The sequence below is a fragment of the Podarcis gaigeae genome, assembly GCF_964106915.1.
Source record: "Podarcis gaigeae genome assembly, chromosome: 2".
Classification (NCBI taxonomy): Eukaryota; Metazoa; Chordata; class Lepidosauria; order Squamata; family Lacertidae; genus Podarcis; species Podarcis gaigeae.
The window spans coordinates 5,833,832-5,857,475 of NC_139679.1; the positions used below are offsets into that span (position 1 = coordinate 5,833,832).

At 44.9% G+C, this 23,644-nt stretch overlaps 2 protein-coding genes across 8 annotated transcripts in view; one reads left to right on the forward strand and one right to left on the reverse strand.

Annotated features, from left to right (window-relative positions):
• ADCY6 (adenylate cyclase 6) overlaps positions 1–15,661 on the forward strand; it is a 52,630-nt gene extending 36,969 nt beyond the window's left edge. For all 7 annotated transcript variants that reach the window (XM_083729362.1, XM_083729361.1, XM_083729359.1 and 4 more), the window contains 6 exons: positions 1,425–1,460; positions 3,203–3,332; positions 4,535–4,798; positions 9,779–9,983; positions 10,126–10,250; positions 12,812–15,661. In XM_083729362.1, coding sequence (XP_083585488.1) covers positions 1,425–1,460; positions 3,203–3,332; positions 4,535–4,798; positions 9,779–9,983; positions 10,126–10,250; positions 12,812–12,937 — 886 coding nt within the window. In that variant the 3' untranslated portion in view covers positions 12,938–15,661. The remainder of the gene's footprint in view (positions 1–1,424; positions 1,461–3,202; positions 3,333–4,534; positions 4,799–9,778; positions 9,984–10,125; positions 10,251–12,811) is intronic.
• Positions 15,662–19,156: 3,495 nt separating this feature from the next.
• SPMIP11 (sperm microtubule inner protein 11) lies at positions 19,157–23,644 on the reverse strand. The gene is made up of 4 exons (XM_083729541.1): positions 23,341–23,644; positions 22,418–22,555; positions 20,450–20,594; positions 19,157–19,328 (listed from the first exon to the last, which is right to left on the reverse strand). The coding sequence occupies exons 1-4, from the start codon at positions 23,423–23,425 to the stop codon at positions 19,280–19,282; spliced, it is 417 nt and encodes a 138-aa protein (XP_083585667.1). The 5' UTR covers positions 23,426–23,644; the 3' UTR covers positions 19,157–19,279.

Sequence of the window (23,644 nt, forward strand, 5' to 3'; positions counted from 1 at the left end):
TTTAAAGTGGGGAGGGTCTTCCAGCTTTCACCCTGCGCTTGTTTTCTTCCATGTTGCCCTCAAATATAACTTTTCCAAACAGCCATGAGTAACTGAGAGAAAATGGGCCCAGCTACAAACCACCACAATAGCAAATAACATCAGAAACAAAGATGATATAGCACCGTCACTTTACACCAGAGGTGGTGGTTTTGTGGCCTTTCAGATATCAGCTGAATTGTGGATTCCCAAAGGTTCTCATTCATGCATAATCTCATGAGAGGGGCTTCTTATTCCTTTGGCACTTTTCCCACTTAAAAACAAAAACCCAGCCAGCTCACAACATAGAAAATCCATAATTGGCGCTGGAAGATAAAACAATATGCCCTACAATAATTGACAGACTTATTCCATTTTAACATACGTCATCTACAATGGCATTATATAATAAGTTCATTTTGCCGCTACTGCATAATCCCGTATCTTATTATGCAGTTCTTTAATCGTCAGGAGCTGTAACCATTCTCCTTTTAGCTGCATGTAAGATCGTAGCAGCTGCTAGCAAGTAATAAATCATATCCTTATGTTCTTCCTTCACTGACCCTTCCTAATAATCCAGCAAGAATATGACCGGATGCAGTGGAACTTTGTATCCAAAAATTCTTTCGGAATGAACTTGAACCCATTCTTCCTGAATATTTCTTGACTTGTTCATATTTCTACCATGTGTGGAAAAATAAGCCAGCAAGCCATCACTGAGCAAACTGGTTCTGTATTTTCTGTGCCCACCTCCCCCCACCTTGGGTGCCCACATCTTTTTCCCCACCCAGGGAGAGGAGAGAGCAGCTTCCTCAGAAGGAGGGAGTTTTAAAGCAGAAAAATCTATTTCTGGGTGAAAGGAGTAAGAACATCCCTTCCTCTGAGAAAATAATTTGCTTCAAATTATATACGGAAGCAGCTCCGTTAACTAAGAAGTGAAAGAAAGGAAACAACTGTAACTTAATGTTGCATATTTTTATTAAGCAAAATTTATATACCTCTGGATTGTAATAAAACTTGGAAGTGGTTTACAAAAAATAAACCAGGCATAGGCAAACATGATTTGTAAACAGCTAAATTTGGGGAGCAGAGAAAAAGGAAACTGCGCTGAGCCTGGGGTGTTCTATAAAGCTTCAGAAACCTCTAATTGTGATCCATTCTATCTGGACATGGGTGTTAAACTAAAGAGGAAGCGACTCAATCTCTTCCCATTGCAAGATACTTAGGGCAGAATTCAGGTGCATCATCTACTACCAGAATCTTCATTGTCTCCCAGCCCATTTCCCCACTTCTAACTCGCTCTCAATCTCATTTGCCTTGCATTGTGGGAGGTGGCTTGGGGTGTTGGTATTGGGTGACTTGGGCCTCTCGCTATAAAAATTCTTCTCTCCCCCTTCTCACAACAGGCCAGCCTTCAATGAGACCCACAGTAGTCAAGATTGGTGAGTTGGAACCAGAAAGGGAGCCAAATTTGCTGTGGTTGTGGGGAATGGAAGATTGTGGTTATAAAGGCTACCTAGAGGTTTGGTGGCGCTGTGGGTTAAACCACAGAGCCTAGGACTTGCCGATCAGAAGGTCGGCGGTTCAAATCCCCGTGACGGGGTGAGCTCCTGTTGCTGGGTCCCAGCTCCTGCCAACCTAGCACTTTGAAAGCACGTCAAAATGCAAGTATATAAATAGGTACCGCTCCAGCGGGAAGGTAAACGGCGTTTCCGTGCGCTGCACTGGTTTGCCAGAAGCGGCTTAGTCATGCTGGCCACATGACCCAGAAGCTGTACGCCTGCTCCCTTGGCCAATAAAGCAATATGAGTGCCGCAACCCCAGAGTCGGTCACGACTGGACCTAATGGTCAGGGGTCCCTTTACCTTTACCTTAGAGGTTTGGTGAATGTGTTACCAAAGCTTTGGAAAAATTAAGTATACAGCAAGGGGGGTACAGGTGACATCTCCAGATGTTGTTGGACTACAACTCCCACCTTTCCTGACAATAAGCCATACTGATGGGAGTTGCAGTCCAACAATATCTGGAGGGTACTAGTTTGGGGAAAACTGTCCCAAGGCTGTTTTTAGGGTTTGGGAGAGTGGTAGATTCTGTTTTTTAGAAGTCTTTTGGATTTGGAAGCATCAGATTGTGCTGTTTTGTTTATATATTGTGATGCTATATCAGTAACAATGTGAGCTTACTGTCCACATTTAGAGGGGAGGGGACAGAACCTGGCAATGGTTAAGCAATGATAGCAAGGGACAAATATACCGGTAAGCAAATGCAGTTACAGTGGTACCTCTGGTTATGTACTTAATTCGTTCCAGAGGTTCGTTCTTAACCTGAAACTGTTCTTAACCTGAAGCACCACTTTAGCTAATGGGGCCTCCCGCTGTCACTGTGCTGCTGCCATGCGATTTCTGTTCTCATCCTGAAGCAAAGTTCTTAACCCGAGGTACTATTTCTGGGTGAGCGGAGTCTGTACCCTGAAGCGTATGTAACCCGAGGTACCACTGTATATGTAGTTAGGTTTAAGTGATATATATACATAAATCGTTGAGATGAAATTAAATTTAAGCAAATTATATATGGAATTTGTGCACCACTTAATATAACCATCTCTGAGTGATTTGAATGAAAATGCATTATTCGGTGAAAGGTTTTATCCAACTTATACTTGGAAATTAATGGACCCAAGGTGGTCAAGTCTGCTCTGAGTAGGAATAACTTGGCTACAACCCAAAGCTTCCTAAGGAAAGCTAAATAAAAAACAAGACGTAACTGTGTACCACAAATAAAAAAAATTAATAACTGGAGTCACAAATAACAGCTTTTCTTTCAGCTTGGGATGGCAGCTAAAGGGAAATGTCAAATGCTTTGTGGAAGCAATGGACTTTATAGAGTAACAACGGTGGTTTAATTTTTCCCCTTTTTGATTTATATTCCACCTTCTGCATGTAGTACCCAAGCCAGATAACAACCATGTAATGACAGTGCATTTGGGTTGTCCCCTTGGTGTCATGGCAGGAAGGTACTCCAAGCATAAGGGACAGAGAGGGAGAATGGGCTGAGTTTGATTTTTAAAGAGCAGGGGGCTTCCCTAGGCTGGGGGAGGAAGCAGAGCAAAGGGGTTATGTCAGGGCTGTATTGGGCACAGGAGCACAGAAAGATAACAGCTTGCCTTTACTCTCTTTTCTCCTAGTTCTGCCGAGGGGAAAGTGGCCCTACAGTACATGACACCTGTCATCCTGCTGCTCTTTGCTTTGGCACTCTATCTGCATGCCCAGCAGGTGGAGTCTACGGCCCGGCTGGACTTTCTCTGGAAACAACAGGTAGTGGAGAGTGTGAGGTTTCTGCCAAGGCTGGGATGACTCTGGAGATCTCCTGGTGCCAGTGAATTCCAAAGGATGCTGTTAATTCTTGCTGTTTACTCAGCTCTTTGGCATGCCTTCTTTAATTGGCTCTGAACTAAAGGACTTAGTTTGGTGCTTTTATAAATTCAAAGTTATTTTAAGGGACATTTGCTTTATTTTTGTTTGATTGACTGGGATGCTCCCTCTGAGGGTGTGAGAGTCAAGCCTATGGGGGGCTGTGTCCAGAGACCCTTCTACCCCAGAGTGAGAGGAAGAACTTGATTTCCCCAGGGGAGATAGAGGGAGAAGGTGTTTGTATAGCCCCAAAGGTGAGAGATGGAGATGAAATGATTGGGGGAGGGTTGGCTTTCACCTGTTGGATTCATACGTGATTATGGGTTGTTGAAGGTTTCACTGGAGTGAGAATTGAGAGGATGGAGTGATGTGATGGGTGCAAGGAGAGTGTAATGACAGCATGGTTCTTGAATTCCTGAATTGCATTATTTCGTGTGAGGATCCTTTTATGTAATATTAATGTGATTATATAAAAATGCACGTGCGCGCACACACACACACAATGCTGCATTTTGTTGTGTATTTTGTTGCATTTTTGTGTTGAATGATGATGTAAATGTCTCTGAGATTCATCTAAAAATAAAGCATATACAAGTTAAATAAATAAATGGTAGGAAGGAGAGTGACTGGTACGGCGTCTCTTGACTAGGGGGATAAGCTTCTGTGGTTTAAGATTATGGCTACTGACAGGGCAACAAGTGATGAAACTTGAAACTGAAGAGTGGATTGAGCACAATCTTTTGTTAGTAGTGGTGAGTTTTAGTCCCAAACATTGCTCTTTCCCCCTCTCTGTGACTAGCAGGAAAGAATAAATTATGCAAATATGTGCAGTCCTGCTGGATGTACAGAACTTCTACAGGTTGCAGAATTTGTGTCTGGTGTGTGTGGTGCAGGCTGGGCAAAACTGTGGCCCTCCAGACGTTGGGACTCCCAACTCCTGTAATCCCTGACCACCAGCCTTGTTTGCTAAGGCTGCTGGGAGTTGGAATCCCAAGAACATCTGGAGGGCCAGTACCTTCAACAGCGGAAGTTCAAAAGTCTTAATGAAATCGCACGTCTTGGATAACTGGTACCCTCCTCATTTCGTTCCTGTGTGACTCTCCCAGGCTACAGGTGAGAAAGAGGAGATGGAGGAGCTTCAGGCCTACAACCGTCGGCTGTTGCACAACATCTTGCCCAAAGATGTGGCCGCTCACTTCCTGGCCCGCGAGCGCCTCAACGACGAGTTGTACCACCAGTCGTGTGAATGTGTCGCCGTCATGTTTGCCTCGATCAGTAACTTCTCAGAGTTCTACGTGGAGCTGGAAGCCAACAATGAAGGCGTTGAATGTCTGCGGCTACTCAATGAGATAATTGCTGACTTTGATGAGGTAACTGCATGTCTTTTGCCTGCATTGGGTTGGAAAAGGGGAGGTACCAAAGACTGGCAGAGGTTGAAAGATGAGTAGGTTTCCCCCTCCTCCCCAAAACAAAGATGCTGGAGGAGGACATGTTTATTGTTTTTGACTTCAGTTTTGAAAGTGCCACGTGAATGAATATTTGATATTTGTTAGTCTTCCTTACTGTTTTGTGGTTTAGTATTGTTTTTATTGTGAATTACACAGGAGGCATCACCATAGTCTTTTCTGTGCTGCATAGGGCCTCTAGGGGTCTTAATCCGGATCTGGCTCTGTGCCCACTAGGGGGCCTGTGCCAGGGTGAGGTTGGTGCTCTCTGCATGGCATTCTTCTGAGGACGGCTCTCACCTAGTGTCGGACATTTGCACGAGTACAGAGCAGAAATAGGAGAGACTTTTGAGAACCAAGGCAAAATCTCTGCCGCTCAGGAGAAGTGCGGCAGTAGATATATATATATATATGCTTTCGTAGATTTTCACGGGTACAGGAATGCAGGTTTTGGTGTCCTCGGGTGTCTTCCCGTGTAAAAGTTGGGGTGTCTAGGCGACGTTTCGACGAGGTCTCACTCGTCATCTTCAGGCTGGTGCTTTCGGCTTCTTGTTACTGGAACAGAGCGGGATCTCAATGTTTGAGTTCCTATAAATACTGTAGAGGGGGTGTGGTGTCTAGCCTCCAATGTTCTGGGCAGAGAGGAAGTTCCCAGGCTAGTGTGCCTTTTCTTCTTTTGTTCCTTAATTACTTGAGAGATACCTTGAGTGATTTCTTGAGTGATATCCTGAGTACCACTTAGGTGGGTCATTAGGTGTGGATTAGTTGCTAAAGTCTTTGTGTCTTGACCTCTTGAACTTTGTGAAGAGTTTTCCTGAGAAGATGGCTGTATTGCACTTAGTTGTGCTTTGGCTTGGCTTCGTGTATAGGGGCGAGCTGTGGTTTTGTGGCTTGTGTCAGCCAGATCTGTGTAGGGATTGCAGGGGGGTGCAGCATCCGGAGGTGCCACCATGGACTGGCTACTGGATGGTGTCAGTAATTCATCTGTGGAGAGGGTCTGGGTTTGGGTCTGGTGTGGTTGATTGGTGTTGGCGTTCTGTGTGCCTCTGGATCTGGTGTCAGTTTTTGTGGGGAGGGCTAATTTCCAGATGTCTGGCAAGCGGGATGTGTCGTCACGCTTGTTCATGTTGTGAGGGTGTTTCTCTATCTCGATGGCTTCCATGATTATTCTCTTGTGGTGATGTTCCGTGTTAAAGAGCAATTTGGAGTCTGCAAAATTAATTTCGTGTCCTGTTTCTTTCATGTGTTGGAAAAGAGAGGAAGTTTTTTCTTCTTTTTTGACGGCATTCTTGTGTTCTGCGATACGTGCATTTATTCGTCTGTTTGTTTGTCCAATGTACGTGGCTGGGCAGACTTTGCAGGGTATTTCATAGATCCCTTGGTTTTCCAACTGGATTTTATCCTTGGGGTTTCTGAGGATATTGGCTATTTTTTGGTTGGTGCAAAAGGCTGTTTTGATATTGTGTTTATGGAGGATTTTGCTAATTTTATCTGTAGTGCCCTTGATATAAGGAAGGAGGGCCATGCCATTGTTTTCTTCTGTGTCTTGGTTTTTGGGGGGTGTTTCCTTTTGGATTAGCTTCGTAATCCTGTTTTGCTGGTATCCATTGGCAATTAACACATTTGAGAGATTCTGTAACTCAGTTGTCAAGTGGTCTTTGTCAGCCAGGCGTTTGGTTCTGGAGATGAGAGTCTTGGCTACGGAGTTTATTTGTGCAGGGTGGTGGTGTGATTGTGCATGTAAGTAGCGGTTGGTGTGTGTTTTTTTCTGGTAGATAGTGTGTCCTAGGGAGCCATCAGGTTTTTTGTAGATTAGGACGTCAAGGAAGGGAAGTTGGTTGTTGGCTTCTATTTCCATAGTGAATTGTATTTTGGGGTGTAAGTTGTTGAGATGTGTGAGGAAGCTATCCAGTTTTTCCTTCCCGTGTGGCCAAATTACAAAGGTGTCGTCAACATATCTGAGCCAAAGTTTGGGTTTGTGTTCTGACTTGTCTAAAGCATTGGTTTCGTAATCCTGTGTTCCATGTACAGGTTTGCGATGACCGGTGAGAGGGGTGACCGGTGAGAAGGAGCACCTATGGGATCACCCCTCTCACCGGTCATCGCAAACCTGTACATGGAACACTTTGAAACCAATGCTTTAGACAAGTCAGAACACAAACCCAAACTTTGGCTCAGATATGTTGACGACACCTTTGTAATTTGGCCACACGGGAAGGAAAAACTGGATAGCTTCCTCACACATCTCAACAACTTACACCCCAAAATACAATTCACTATGGAAATAGAAGCCAACAACCAACTTCCCTTCCTTGACGTCCTAATCTACAAAAAACCTGATGGCTCCCTAGGACACACTATCTACCAGAAAAAAACACACACCAACCGCTACTTACATGCACAATCACACCACCACCCTGCACAAATAAACTCCGTAGCCAAGACTCTCATCTCCAGAACCAAACGCCTGGCTGACAAAGACCACTTGACAACTGAGTTACAGAATCTCTCAAATGTGTTAATTGCCAATGGATACCAGCAAAACAGGATTACGAAGCTAATCCAAAAGGAAACACCCCCCAAAAACCAAGACACAGAAGAAAACAATGGCATGGCCCTCCTTCCTTATATCAAGGGCACTACAGATAAAATTAGCAAAATCCTCCATAAACACAATATCAAAACAGCCTTTTGCACCAACCAAAAAATAGCCAATATCCTCAGAAACCCCAAGGATAAAATCCAGTTGGAAAACCAAGGGATCTATGAAATACCCTGCAAAGTCTGCCCAGCCACGTACATTGGACAAACAAACAGACGAATAAATGCACGTATCGCAGAACACAAGAATGCCGTCAAAAAAGAAGAAAAAACTTCCTCTCTTTTCCAACACATGAAAGAAACAGGACACGAAATTAATTTTGCAGACTCCAAATTGCTCTTTAACACGGAACATCACCACAAGAGAATAATCATGGAAGCCATCGAGATAGAGAAACACCCTCACAACATGAACAAGCGTGACGACACATCCCGCTTGCCAAACATCTGGAAATTAGCCCTCCCCACAAAAACTGACACCAGATCCAGAGGCACACAGAACGCCAACACCAATCAACCACACCAGACCCAAACCCAGACCCTCTCCACAGATGAATTACTGACACCATCCAGTAGCCAGTCCATGGTGGCACCTCCGGATGCTGCACCCCCCTGCAATCCCTACACAGATCTGGCTGACACAAGCCACAAAACCACAGCTCGCCCCTATACACGAAGCCAAGCCAAAGCACAACTAAGTGCAATACAGCCATCTTCTCAGGAAAACTCTTCACAAAGTTCAAGAGGTCAAGACACAAAGACTTTAGCAACTAATCCACACCTAATGACCCACCTAAGTGGTACTCAGGATATCACTCAAGAAATCACTCAAGGTATCTCTCAAGTAATTAAGGAACAAAAGAAGAAAAGGCACACTAGCCTGGGAACTTCCTCTCTGCCCAGAACATTGGAGGCTAGACACCACACCCCCTCTACAGTATTTATAGGAACTCAAACATTGAGATCCCGCTCTGTTCCAGTAACAAGAAGCCGAAAGCACCAGCCTGAAGATGACGAGTGAGACCTCGTCGAAACGTCGCCTAGACACCCCAACTTTTACACGGGAAGACACCTGAGGACACCAAAACCTGCATATATATATATATATATATATATGCTTTCGTAGATTTTCACGGGTACAGGAATGCAGGTTTTGGTGTCCTCGGGTGTCTTCCCGTGTAAAAGTTGGGGTGTCTAGGCGACGTTTCGACGAGGTCTCACTCGTCATCTTCAGGCTGGTGCTTTATATATTGTCCAGTAACACCTTAGAGACCAACTAAGTTTGTTCTTGGTATGAGCTTTCATGTGCATGCACACTTCTTCAGATACACTGAACATAGCTGTCAACTTTTCCCTTTTCTTGCGAGGAATCCTATTCGGAATAAGGGAATTTCCCTTAAAAAAAGGGAAACGTTGACAGCTGTGACACTGAAAGAGAAGTCACCAGACCTTTATATACAGTGAGAGGGTGGGGAGGGGTTTTACTCAGAAGGGTGGTGGGAATGGGTGATTGGCTGATAGGTGTGGTAAACCTGTTGACGACAGTTAACAACTGCAATTGGTCTTACAGGAAAAAGCGAGGGGTGAGATGGCTAAAAATAGCTACATCATGTATAATGAGATAAGAATCCAATGTCTCTATTCAGACCAGGTCTCTCCATGGTTTTAAGTTTGGTCATAAGTTGTAATTCAGCAACTTCTCTTTCCAGTCTATTTCTGAAATTCTTTTGTAATATGACAGTTACTTTGAGATCCTGTACTGAATGTCCTGGGAGATTGAAGTCTTCTCCTACTGGTTTCTCTGTCTTGTGATTCCTGGTGTCAGATTTATGTCCATTTGGCGTACGGTTTGGCCTGTTTGTCCAATATAGAGAGCTAAAGGGCACTGTTGGCATTTGATAGCATACACAATGTTAGAAGATGAGCAATTAAATAGTCCTGAGATGGTATGTTTGATGTTGTTAGGTCCAGTGATGGTGTTGTCTGGGTGTATGTGGCAGCAAAGTTGGCATCTGGGTTTATTGCAGGCTCTGGTACCAGTGTCCATGTTAAGTCTGCTTGCTGTATTATTGTGGGTGAGGAGTTGTTTAAGATTGGGTGGCTGTCTATAGGCAATGAAAAGTCTTCCTCCCAGAGCTTGGGAAAGAGAACTGTCGTTGCCTAAGAGAGATTGTAACTCTCTGATGATGCGTTGAACTGTTTTAACTTGGGAGCTGTATGTGTTTTAAAACAGATGTGCAATTTTGATGAAAGCAGACTCTCTCAGCATTCGTAGAAATTACCTTCCATTGCTTCTTTCTGTAGATTATCAGTGATGAGCCATTCAGGCAGCTGGAGAAGATAAAGACGATTGGCAGTACCTACATGGCGGCTTCAGGGCTGAATGACAGCACGTATGACCGCGAGGGGCGCTCCCATATTACAGCGCTGGCAGACTATGCGATGCGGCTCATGGAACAGATGAAATATATCAACGAACACTCATTCAATAACTTCCAAATGAAAATTGGTCAGTGGAGCCTGGGAAGGGTGGGCGGGTGTTCCACACTGGGGGGAGAGATTGGGTGTCCTTAAGGCAAGTGGCTTGGCTGCTCAGTTTTGACCGATTTTCCTTTTTTGCATCCCTTCTTCCCTTCCCATTTCTTCCACAGGGCTAAATATTGGGCCAGTAGTGGCTGGGGTGATTGGCGCCCGAAAGCCACAGTATGACATTTGGGGCAACACGGTGAATGTCTCTAGCCGTATGGACAGCACTGGTGTCCCTGACCGTATTCAGGTGAGAGCGGCGATGGCGTGACCTGTTTTAACTATGGTTAAGGTTGCTGGCAGGCCCATGCAGAGGTCAAGGGTGCAGCCTGGTACACTTGCCTCCAGCCAGGGACCCCGCCAGGGGGCCTGCCTGACTTACACTGTCATGCAAAGAACAAGACCCCCATCCCAGGCCTCATGGTTGCCAGGATTTAACCTTGGAAGTCTACTTCCTTAGGAGAGGTTCAATAGGTCTGTAATAATATAATCTATGCCGAGCGGCTTAGTCACAGGAGTTCTAACAAAATATATCCCATGCAAAGTTAAAACAGTTAAAAATCAACAAAACAGCAAACCTTACAAAACAAGCAGCAACATTGAACAGCAAGATTCACTCCACACTAGCACCCATCGTTTCTGCATCGAAAAGCCCTACTAAAAAGAGATGATGTTTTGGGGTTGGTTTGTTAAAAGTTGGAAGGGAGTAGTCTCCAAACAAGCCTTCCTTAAGAAAGAGTTCCCACCTGATCTGATAGCCTCCTGCTGAGCTTCAAATGTAAGGACACCCTAACTAGGACCATCTTGAAGATTCTCCTTAAGGATAAGGGACAAATATTTAGAAGGAGGCAAACCCATCTATCCTGCTCCTGGGGTCATTTGAACCTTAAGAACACAGTGCCAGCACTTTGAACAGCTGCTGAATTTCTGGGTAGCAATTTAAGGGGGGGAAAGGAGTTCTTTTCCCTCAAGCATGGCAGCCCTGCTGTTGATAGCTAGCATTTTCTCAAGGTGGGGACAGCTGTGACACAGCCCACGAGGAGATGGTGGGATATTTTAAAGACCCAGCAGCTGGAACACCTGGATCAGAGTGAGGATTGTTGCTGACTCATTCCTGTGCCACCATCACCATTTTATTTTATTTTATTTTATTTTATTTTATTTTATTTTATTTTATTTTATTTTATTTTATTTTATTTTATTTTATTTTATTTTATTTTATTTTATTTTATTTTATTTTATTTTATTTTATTATTTGCCAATTGTTGGGAGTCATTTCTGGTGGAGGAAAAGCTTTTCACCAACTGCTTTGAAATTCTTACTTGCTGCCAGTTTTTCCTGGCAAATGGGTTTTTTTTGGGGGGGGGGAGGCACTATTGGGGCTGGTGGGGAAAGCTGGAAATCCTGTCCAGAGAAGACTTCAGTGAGAAGAGGAGCATTTCAGGCTTTGTTGTGAGCTGCCTCAGAGACCATGGGAGTGGGAGGGGCGGAATATCCACATTTCTATTAAATAATATTACGGGAGCATTGTGTCAGTAAGGCTCCCTCTGCTGACCACTTCTGAATAGTTCTGGTTACTATATGAGAGTAAGAACTCCTTTGCCAGACCAAGCCAAAAGTCCCACCTAGGCCAGCATCCTGTTTGCAGCATGGTCTATGAGACGCTTCCAGAGATTCCATGTGCAGCACCTAAAAGCAGCAGCACCCCCTTGTGGCATCTGGGTGTATATTGCCTCAGGATGTTCCGCTTGTTGCCACTAATAGTCACGGGTAGATCCATCCTCCATGAAGCTACCTAGTCTATTTTTACAGCCATCCAAGTGGATGGCCATCGCAGAATCTTGATATAATGAATTCATGGGGTTGTATTCACCAAGGGTGAATACAGGATGACAGGATGAGTTACTGTCAATTGGCGGAGCCCTTGCTTGTAGACCTAGTGGCTACACCAAAAGCAAGACCATTTTCCTTTCTTATGGTCCTTCCCCAGGGACACAGAAAGCCTACTAAAGCCCTGAAGCTCAATACTTTGGGACTAGGTCTCTTGTAAGCCAAATAACTGAAATGGAGACAAATGCTCAAAAAAACCCCAAATCCCATGACTTAGGGTTGCCATATTTCAAAAAGTGAACATCTGGACACAAAAGTTGTTGAGCTTTTCAGGCCATTTTCCGATGGCCGAATCCCAGCAATCTCCAGGGAATTCTTGATGTATGGCAAGCCTACATGACTTATTAGCTCAACCTGAGATACTCCATGACAGGTATTTCAGAGGGGCTGCTATGGTTTTTCTGAGTGATTTAAACTGGCAAAAGATTTGTTTCTATAGTATCTCTATGTCAGTTCCAGTGAATTTGCTGGATCATTGCATTGCTTAAATGTGCACTAATTATGCCAGGCTTGGGCAGGGTGGGGGCTGCATTGGCTTCCTTGCTGTCCTCGGTCACAAACTGCTTGCTGTCAAAAACAGCAGGATTCACATCACCTGTCTGGCTTTATTCAGCAGTCTGGCTTTTCCCCTCTCACCAAGACAGGGCAAGAAGGCAGTTTTTGCTGGTTGCAACTTCCTCTGCAGCCTCCTTTTGCCATCCAAATTTTGCTCCAGAGGATTTGGGGACCCTTTGGAACAGTGCTGGGGGACGGGGAGATTTGACTGCAAGATAAAGGGGAGAATTTGTGGAAAGTGCCTCCCACTCCCATGTACAGAATCCTCTTCTGGAGCAACGGGGACAAAATTGGAAACTCATAATTCCATCGGCCCAGAACTGCGTATTCCCTTTCCTCCTAACACTTGTTGTTTCCCTTCTCTAGGTGACAACTGACCTATATCAGGTATTGGCAGCCAAAGGTTATCAGCTGGAGTGTCGTGGGGTCATCAAGGTCAAGGGCAAAGGCGAGATGACCACCTATTTCCTGAATGGAGGCCCGACCAGTTAGCAAGAAAAGAGCCTTTGCTTAACAAAGGGACCTATTAAGCTGGGCTCAGTCAGGCACCATGGGGTTGGTTGGTTCTTTCTTTCTCTCTTTGCTCTGGATTTTGGAACACACCCTCCTAAAAAGGGAAAAACCCCTACAGCTTCTGAAATGGGATCCTTGATAGTCCTGGAAACAGAAGAGATGTCAGGGGGGTCACTTTACCCCATACAAGACTTCTTTTTTATTTATTTGGAGCAAAGCCTAACTTGGAGTGCCTCCTTTTGGGCCCGTGTGGGTGCTATTTTGGGGTAAAGTTTGTTGTGAACCTTCTGCCGCTCTTGGGATCGACCAAAGGACCTGGTGAAGGGAGGTTGCAGTAGGGGTTAGAAGACCCCACCCTTCTCTATCTGTGGATCCAGAAAGCTGACATTTTGATTTTATTGTTGAAGGGAGGCTATACCCTTTTCTTTCTGCCCCGCCTCCACCCTGAAGCATTGCTCGGATGTTTTTTGAGCGGGGCTCCATTTTTCTCATGGCGCCATTTTGCTGAGACTTTCCAGAAGCGCAGCGACGGCACTTTTCTCTTGGGGGAGGTGACTTCCCCCCAGTGCGTTTTGTTGGTCACATCTCTCAGCAAACACCCATTCTGTCTTTTTGTTCCTGTGTGTGTGTGTGCCTTTCTCTCACACACATAACATGCTCTCACAAACTCACTGTGATGTTTGGGAATATCTCTCTCTCTCTCTCTCTCTCTCTCGCTCTCTCTCTCTCTGAGGGATTGTCATTTTGGGTACAGTTCTCAGTTGCCAAATTGCTATGTCTGGTTGGAATGAAGGGGAGTGATGACAAGCACTTGGGGTGCTTTGAGAGGGGGGCTGGGGGTTGTGGTTCTGATGCCAAAGAGACGGGAAAGAAACAGGCCTTCTTTCCCCTGCCTCCCCCACCACTCCATCTCCTGTAATAGCCAGGGAATGAGGTTTTGCTGCCCTGTGAAGATGCAAACCTGCCTTAGGTGCCTGAAGTAAAGGGGACGGGTTGTTCTGTCTGCAGCCTTCCCCTTCCACCTTTCTGCAGAAGGGAGCTTCTTCCCTACTCACTTGGGACCCCAAAATAAAAAAGTAGAAATTATTTAACAGGAGCTGGAATTGGCAGACAGAGCAAGCTCCTTCCTTCTAGCCCACTCTCATGGATCTTTTGCTATTAAGTGCCATGTCTCTTCTCCACTCATCCTGCCCCCTGCTTTATCCATCTTTAGGTTGGTCAAGTTGGTTCTACTGACCTTGATTTTGGGGGGTGTTAGGGTATTTTCCCGTCTTTCCCATACATATTATATATGTAGCTCCAGAAAAATAATAACATACCCGCCCCCCCCCCTTATGCTCTTTATCCCAGATGTGGGAAGGCTTGAGGGTGGGTGGGTGGGCTTATCCTAAGTGGACTTCCACACATTTGGGGTCTGGCTGCCCTAGTGAATGTTTGCTCTGACCCTCCTGACTGGCAGGAAACACAGTAGATGACAAAATCAGCAAAGTGAGAGCTCTGTGTTAATTGCCAGATTTAAGTTGGCGAGAACATGGCACTGAGGTGCAAGAGGAGAAGACCCTGGACTCCTTTTATTTTTATTAGCCTAGGTGGGTGGGAAGGGGGATCTATTTGCACCAAAGTACTAACTGGTCATAGGAACTTCAGAAACCATGTGTAAAAAGGATTTGAAAGAGAGCTCACTGTTGAGTGGTGAAAGTGTGTTGAAAATAAGTACGTGTCTGTTTGGTGTAGAAGGGCAGGTCCATGTGGTCAGTAGCTGGCGTGGCTGGCCAGTGGCACAGTTATTGAGCACTTGCTATTTCCCAGATCGATGGGGTTGTGGCTGCCATTTTGAAATGCTCCATCTACTTCTGTAGCCCCTGTAGGGGCACCTTGGATAGTGCAGGCATGCTGCCTGCTTACATTCTGCCTGTTTCCTCTATAATTCTCCCATTTTATGCAGTGGGTGCAATTCCCCCTTTGGAGGAACCACCTTTGGCCTATTTTCACTTGACCCTGTTCCAAGGAGTCTTTACTCTGCAGCTGTGGACTGAATTGGTTGCAAGCATGTGTATGGGTATGTCCCACCCACTACCATAGTTTGGGTCTTGTCCCTCTCATATCTGAGGTTGGCAAGTTACAGCCCCCCCCCCCCGTTCCACCTTTTGTTACATAGGATTCCAGTACTGAACCAGATTCCTTGGAAACAAGGTTTATTTTGCTCAACTCTTTGTCACAAGTGACACCTAAATTGGGGAACATCTAAGCCATGGGGAAGCAAGGTAGCTTTGTGAAATCTCTATTCCATTGAAGAGGATGGATAAAGTGGAAAACAACTATTTTTAATTGAAAAAAATGAGTCTTTTAAAGAAGAAGGGAAAGAAGTTGAAGATTATTCTTTTTTAGTTTACTTTATGGTTTAAAAAGCTCTAATATTCCTTAAATTTTTTTAAAAGAAAAGATTATTTTTAATGGACAACTGTCATTGTGCATAGCCTATGAGTTATTTATGCACACCATGTAGGAGGAAAGAGTGAGTTTTTAAAAAAGACAAAACTAACCCAGACCTCCCCACTCCCTCTAGGGCTACTGTGAAAATGGCTCAGTTGTGTTCCTTGGGCGAGGTGTATGAGCAGAGTGGGCAATATGGCACTTATTTGGTACTTTTTTTCTTTTTGTGTGTGTATATATAAATTATATATTAAAGATCACTTTCTATTACATTGTTTCCTTCTTTCTCTTCTGCCTTCCCAGTGCCATAAACTTGAATATACTACCTCTCTTCTTCCCTGGGCAACTTCCTCCCACCCCCAGTTGCTCAGTGCACGCATACATGGAATAGGGAGATGGAAACTTGTGAGAACTGTGAATGTTAGGGCTATCATACAGTTAGGAAATTCTATTCTGCAATCCTCAACACAATTACCTGGGTGTAAGCCCTCTTGAACCCAGTGGGACTTGACCACTGAGCACACTTGCATGAGATTTCACTATTGTACAATTGAATCACATGGGTTTTTATTTGATTTTAAACTGCATGCCATCTGTGTATGAATAAAGATGCTTTTGAAGAAAACACCTCACTAATTTTTAGATGATGCACCTCTCAAGACAGTACCTGTGAACAACAGTTCTTGAATTTTTAAATCTGATATAGATAGATATCAGCACCTGATTGATTCAGGCTAAAGACATTTGTTAAGTCAATTTGACTGTAATCATTGCAGCCCAAGCAGTTTGTGTACACTTACATGCCTATGCATTGGTATTTTGCAGGGTTTATCATTAATATACTAAAGCTTGTACATCCCTGATTAAATCTCCTTACATTATTTCAGGCATTAAGGAACAACTATCACTGTGAAGAACCCAAAGTGTAATGTTCTTGGTATAAGCTTTCGTGTGCATGCACAATTCTTCAGGTATCTGAAGACGTGTGCATGCACATGAAAGTTTATACCAAGAACAAACTTAGTTGGTCTCTAAGGTGATACTGGACGATTATATATATATATATATATATATATATATTTGCTTTCGTAGATTTTCACGGGTACAGGAATGCAGGTTTTGGTGTCCTCGGGTGTCTTCCCGTGTAAAAGTTGGGGTGTCTAGGCGACGTTTCGACGAGGTCTCACTCGTCATCTTCAGGCTGGTGCTTTCGGCTTCTTGTTACTGGAACAGAGCTACTTGTTCTTGTTACTCTGTTCCAGTAACAAGAAGCCGAAAGCACCAGCCTGAAGATGACGAGTGAGACCTCGTCGAAACGTCGCCTAGACACCCCAACTTTTACACGGGAAGACACCCGAGGACACCAAAACCTGCATATATATATATATATATATATATATATATATATATTTTGGTGTCCTCGGGTGTCTTCCCGTGTAAAAGTTGGGGAAGACACCCGAGGACACCAAAACCTGCATTCCTGTACCCGTGAAAATCTACGAAAGCAAATATATATATATATATATATATTGACTGCATCAGACCAACACTGTTACCTACCTGAATCCAGAACCTAAGTGTAATGGTAATTTTGACATATAGGACCACATCATGACAGCCACCGTCCAGGAGAATTCAGAAACACGTTACATATTTTACACACATCACTGCCAACAGTATATAGGATAATGCCCAAGGTATTGGGATCATCTAACCATTATAGAAAGGTGAGCTGCCACAGGGTGGTGTAGAACAGGGATTGTCAGCCTTTTTAGTCCCAGGAACCACATTTAGAGCCATAGAATTTGAGAGTTTGAAGGGACCACAAGGGTCATCTAGCCCAACTCTCTGCAATGCAGGAATCTTTCTGCCCAAAGTGGGGCTCGAACCCATGACCTTGAGATGGAGAGTCTCATGCTTAACCCAAACATGCATTTGGGAACCCATTTCTTAAATGTTACCATATAATTGCATGAAGGTAGTGCTCCTGTTGTGACCCACTTTGGATCAGGCTGTGACCCACTGGTACTGCAGACCAGTACTGCAGAGGGTTTGCATGCTGGAACTTTGGCTAGGCTGTAGTAACTGCTTCCCAGTACTGATGTATGGAAGTGAGAGCTGGACCATAAAGAAAGCTGAGCGCCGAAGAATTGATGCTTTTGAATTATGGTGCTGGAGGAGACTCTTGGGAGTCCCATGGACTGCAAGAAGATCAAACCTATCCATTCTTAAGAAATCAGCCCTGAGTGCTCACTGGAAGGACAGATCGTGAAGCTGAGGCTCCAATACTTTGGCCACCTCATGAGAAGAGAAGACTCCCTGGAAAAGACCCTGATGTTGGGAAAGATGGAGGGCACAAGGAGAAGGGGACGACAGAGGACAAGATGGTGGGACAGTGTTCTTGAAGCTACCAGCATGAGTTTGACCAAACTGCGGGAGGCAGAGGAAGACAGGAGTGTCTGGCGTGCTCTGGTCCAGGGGGTCACGAAGAGGCGGACACAACTAAACGACTCAACAACAACAACAAAGTAGCTGCTAAGATGACCTGCATTTATACTACATGACTGCAATTCTATATATAGTTAAGTGACAGTAACTTTCCTTAAGCTCAATAGGTCATACATTTAAACTCCTTGCACAAAGCAGAAACCTGTAAGAAAAGCCTGTGGCTCATCTAGAAAAGCGTCCTGTTCTTACAGTGGCAAACTAGACCTCCATCAAAGGAAAGTGTGTCTCCAGTCTCTCCTTGACTGTTCTCCTCTGACTTCATCTATGCTAAGCTAGTAAAACAATAGTAAAACCTGAAAGCCTCATCATCACCTTAGTCCCTTGCTAGAGCACAGAAGGGTGGGTTGGTTTGGCGGTTGTGTGCAAGCATCTGTAAAGCCTGCTTTTAAGTTTCCTAGAGGGAAGTGGATTGGGAAGCAGGGAATTTACAAAAAACAGAGTTGTTCCATTTCTCTGTTAAGGTGGTGGTTTGAGAAATGCGGGGCGGGGGGGTAAGAGCGCAGCACTAGTCTGCCTGCAGGCCCTGCATTTATCAATTTGGGTCCTTCTAGCATTGATCTTCCTCCCCTTTCTTGAAGCACTGCTACAGTGACAGGTCAACGTTATTGTAATGGAAAATGCAAGGGGTCTGCATGTGGGGAAATGGGGTGGAGATAATCTATTTTGAAGTTCAATAATGCTGCCCATAAACATTTTATTCTGCTTTAGAACATCAGGCATGGGAAACTCAGCCCTCCAGATGTTCTGGGACTACAATTCCCATCATCCCTGACCACTGGTCCTGTTAGCTAGGGGTGATGGGAGTTGCAGTCCCAAAACATCTGGAGGGCTGAGTTTGCCCATGCCTGTATGGCATATGTCATCCATTTGTCCCTGGATGAAACATGTATTGGTCAAATGTAGACATAACACATGCTCAGGTGCACACATTTGCCAGCATCTACTTAAATCACAGTGAGCTTTGATATTGAAATGTCAGGAACAATCCTCATTCCTGTACTAATTCTTAAAAGAAGAAGCAGGGAGTGCATAGATAAGATAAACAGCCATAGACCAGCCTTCACCAGCTGTGGACTCCCCAGATGTTCTGGAGCACAACTCACATCATCCTTGACCATTGAACGTGTTAGCTGTGTTGATGGGATTTGGCGTCTCAACAACACTTAGAAGCCACAGGTTTCTCACTTGTAGTTTATATCCACCCACTTTCTTTTCCCTTTCTTTTGTGGGCAAAAAAACCCCCCCAAACACAGATGATTGTACTGATTTCCTATTTATTTGTAGAACAAATGCGCTAGGTCTGAAACATGGGAGCCGGTTATTGCCAATGAGCTCTCACTGACATGCGCCTCAGGTTCCTATTATGGTTCCAAATGGTTCTCAAAACATGCTGAAGAGGCGGTCGCTCGCTATCATGCTGTCAACAAATCTACAATAAACAAAGAAAACAAATTTCATTGCTGTTCCATTGTCTCGTGGGGTACTGTTTCAGCTGCCATGACCTTATTTATCTATTGTTAAATTTATATCCCTACCGTTCCTCCCAAAGGAGCTCAGGGTGGCAAACAATTAACAAAGCTATAAAAACAAACATCTTTAAAGCCATTTTGAAATAGGTGCAGACTGGGAAAGACCTCAACTTTAAAAGGCTTGTTGAAATCACACACACAGGAATCCTAGGAACTGCATTTTGTGAAGGATACTGGAAACTGTAGCTCTGTGGGGAGCAAACAGCAGTTCCTTGGGGAGAAAGGTTCAGTGTTTGAGAAGCACATCTTAGCACAGGGGTGGGGGACCTTTTCCCAGCCAAGGGCCACATTGCCTTATGGGGGGGGGCAGTGGGCCAAATGAATGGGTAAGAGGCAAAGCTGGCACAGCAACACATATGACTCTTAACCTTAGTACAGTAGCCTATATTCCAGCCACACAAAGGTCAAAGGTTTCCACACACCCGCAGCCATTCCTCTATCTGCCCTCCAGCCAAGCAAGAGCATGGATCTCTTAGACAATACAAAGGGTGCTTGGATCCAGTTAAAGCAGCCACCCAGAATCTCTTCTTAATATACTTAATGGGAGGAGGTGCAAGCTGTGTCCTGGCATTCAGAATTACACCTCCCTAAACACACACACACACACACACACACACACACACACACACACACACACCACAAGCAGCAGTCAATGAAATGGTGCTGGGAAAACTCCCAACTGCAATGGCATTGTCTTTTGCGAGTAAAAGGAGATGTTGGGCGGCTGCTTTTGGAAGGTGGCAGGGATCATGCAACCCCCTTGGTGCACATCCAGACCATGCATTTAAAGCACATCTTTCTCCAAAGAACCCTGGGAACTGTAGTTTGCTAAGGTGCTGAGAATTATAGTTCCGTGGATTCTTTGGGTGAGGCTATGTGATAAAATGTAATTTGTATGGGGTGGATTTGGCCATGATGTCTGCTGTACACACAACAATTAAAGGATGAGAGTGAGATCCTCCATCCCTGGCTGGGTGAAGTGGTGGTCGGGCTGATTCCCTGCTTCCCACTGTATGCTCACTTGGTCATAGAGCTCCGTAGCTGGGGATGCCTTTGCACCCTTATCCAAGGGATGGCATCTTCTGGCTTGACTGACCAGTTCTTAGGCAGCCACCAGCCAATCTCTTGTCCACAGGTCATTGGTTCCCTGTACTCTTCATTTGGGTCTAGAAAAAGAAGAAGAGTTTGGACTTGATATCCCTCCTTTCACTCCCTTTAAGGAGTCTCAAAGCGGCTAACATTCTCCTTTCCCTTCCTCCCCCACAGCAAACACTCTGTGAGGTGAGTGGGGCTGAGAGACTTCAGAGAAGTGTGACTGGCCCAAGGTCACCCAGCAGCTGCCTGTGGAGGAGCGGAGACGCGAACCCGGTTCCCCAGATTATGAGACTACCGCTCTTAACCACTACACCATAGGAGAAACCAAAAGCTGTCTAGAGGTGTGGGAGAGAAGGATCTTGGCTTTGGGCTGGCCATCAACACTTGCTAAAAATCCACTGACTTGAGCAGGAGCTTGAGCAACAATGGAGGCTTGAGAAGATAGCTAATAATCTGTGGGTTTAAATTACTGCTGTACATATTGAGTTCAGAAGCTCAACAGTCATGTCCTCATACATGCATCAGCCCTAAACAAAGATGGGATCTGCCACTTTTGACCTATGGCCCCTTCCCTTCTATAATTATCATATTTCGTCGTTGTCTTTTCCTCCCTTCCCCAGAGAACCAATAACTACTGTGTCCTTAATGCTCCTGAACCTGCTTGGCGCCCTGGTTTCAGCACTGCAGGTCTAGATGTTGTTGGACTTCAGATTACATCCTCGACTTTTGGTCTTGCTGGCTAGGGATGATTGGAGTTATAAGTCCAATAACATCTGGAGGGCCACAGCTTCCCCATCGCTAGGTCAGCACAAAATGTGCTCACAGAGAAGCAGGCAAGAGGAGCTGGAAAGCCAAGCTCCAATGACAGCTGACACAGGCACTTAGGAGACAAGTGGCTTCCCAAGATGTCGTGAGCCTTTTAGGAGGCAGTGGGAGGTGACTGGTTCCTCATTATCAGTTACCTAGAGGTACTAGCCTGCTGTCCAGGAGGAGGAGGAGGAAAGAAATCAGAGAAAGATATCAAAACCCCAGGTACACAAGAAAAATTGCTTTTGATTATTAAACCCAACACATTTCAAATTACAGTGGTACCTTGGGTTACATACACTTCAGGTTACATACACTTCAGGTTACAAACTCCGCTAACCCAGAAATATTGCTTCAGGTTAAGAACTTTGCTTCAGGATGAGAACAGAAATTGTGCTCCGGCGGCACGGCAGCAGCAGGAGACCCCATTAGCTAAAGTGGTACGTCAGGTTAAGAACAGTTTCAGGTTAACTACGGACCTCTGGAACGAATTAAGTACTTAACCCGAGGTACCACTGTACTGTTCTTCCTCAGGAGCACTCTTGAACATCACATTTCCACCTGGTTGTATACACAGTATAGCAAATTGGTTTGCATGTTCACTAAAAATTTGTGACAACAAACTTCCTTTTTACGTGGCCAAAGGTTTCCTCCCTGTCTCTCCCTGCTGTCTGGAAGGGCCAGCTGTCATGCTGGTGCAGCGAGTATGGAGGTGGCGCACCTGCCTGGAGCCCAACATCGTAGGAATAAGCAGAGCTCTGCTGGATCAGGCCAAAGGATCAGCTAGTCCAGCATCCTGTCCTCAGACTGGCCAACCCGATCTGTACAGGAAATCCTGCAAGGACATCCTCTTCAAATAACCATGGGGCCTTCAGTCCTCCTCCTTCCTCCAAACCTGCCTCCAGAACTCTCTTAATTTGCATGCATGCACACACACAGCTCCTGCCAACCCAGAGGTCAGTGCTCCTAGTCCTGGTCCCAGTGCTCTGACTCATAGTATGGATGTGCCTCTACAGAATCCTAAAGGCTCCTTGTGCTTTTGCTGAAACCACCATTTAAACCCTGCCTCTGGTAATTATTTACCTACATTTTTTGAGCTTCATCTTTCTGATAGCCTCTCGATACTTCCTGCAGCTTCCCCTGTGTACTGTGCCATCATATCCACTTGGTCCTATGGGTGGCAGCTTTGGGTAGAAAAGTTCCAGTTTAGGGGTTGGTGTTCCCACTGAAGATGGACAGAAGAAGAAAGAAAACTAATGCAATTCTGGAATATAGCAAAACGGAAAGCAAATGGAACAAGAGGATTAGGGGAATAGAGTTCCCAAAATTATTTGGGCAAAGCCATGACTGTTTAAAGTGGTGTGATGCTGCTTGAAATGTGTTGAGCAGATGGGGCCTCAGCCAAATAAAGAAGTAATGAAATTAGGGACAAAAATGGTCATGTTGGAAACAGGAGAATTTCCTCGTGTCCAGGGAATTAAGTCCAATCTAGATCCCAGATGTACCACTTCAGATTGCAGCTGGAAGACAACATGGATGAAAAATATCTCACTAATATACAAACAATCTCTAGGCATAAAACTAGCACACTGAGGGAGAAAGGCTTAAACCATTCTCTCTGATGTGGACCAGTACATGATTCTCGCCTTTGAAAGACTGTGGGATGGCCATCAACCCTTCGATTTCAGAAGGGGACAAAACCAGGAACCTCCTATACAGTAGGGGTGATGTGTGTGAACAGCACACAAAGAGCTTATCTATGCAACTGCTCTGTATCAGTTTTCTACCATCTTCAATCATGGTTTCCCTGCAAGAATCCTGGCAATAGTAGTTTAGTGACAGTGGTGGGAATTCCATTAAAGATCCACAGCCTTCCTCAGAGCACTGCCATTCCCAGGGTTCCAAGATGAAGGAATGACAGTTAAGACTTTTGTGCGCAGGTACACATACAGAGCAATCACCGCTGGTGAATCCCAGGAAGAGCTTTCTTTTTCAGTGAAGTGTCCTTACCTGGTACTTCATACTTTGGTAATTCTAGTTTTCTGTCCCGAAAGGGGTCTTGATATCCCATAAAAGTTAATCCAAAGAAAGACATTTCCTGCACCTAATTTGCTGTAGGTTCAACCGACTCCACAACTTCCCAACTGCAACCTTCTGCCTTCAGCCTTCTAAAGCATGTTTGCTATGTTACCATGGAGATGCACAGCTCAGCCCTGTCTCTTGGGAGTTTCTTAAGCAATGAAAACTTGAGTGTGTGAAAGGGCGATTGTGATACCTTGAGAAAAATGTAATGAGGTTTGGTTTGAGGAGGTAT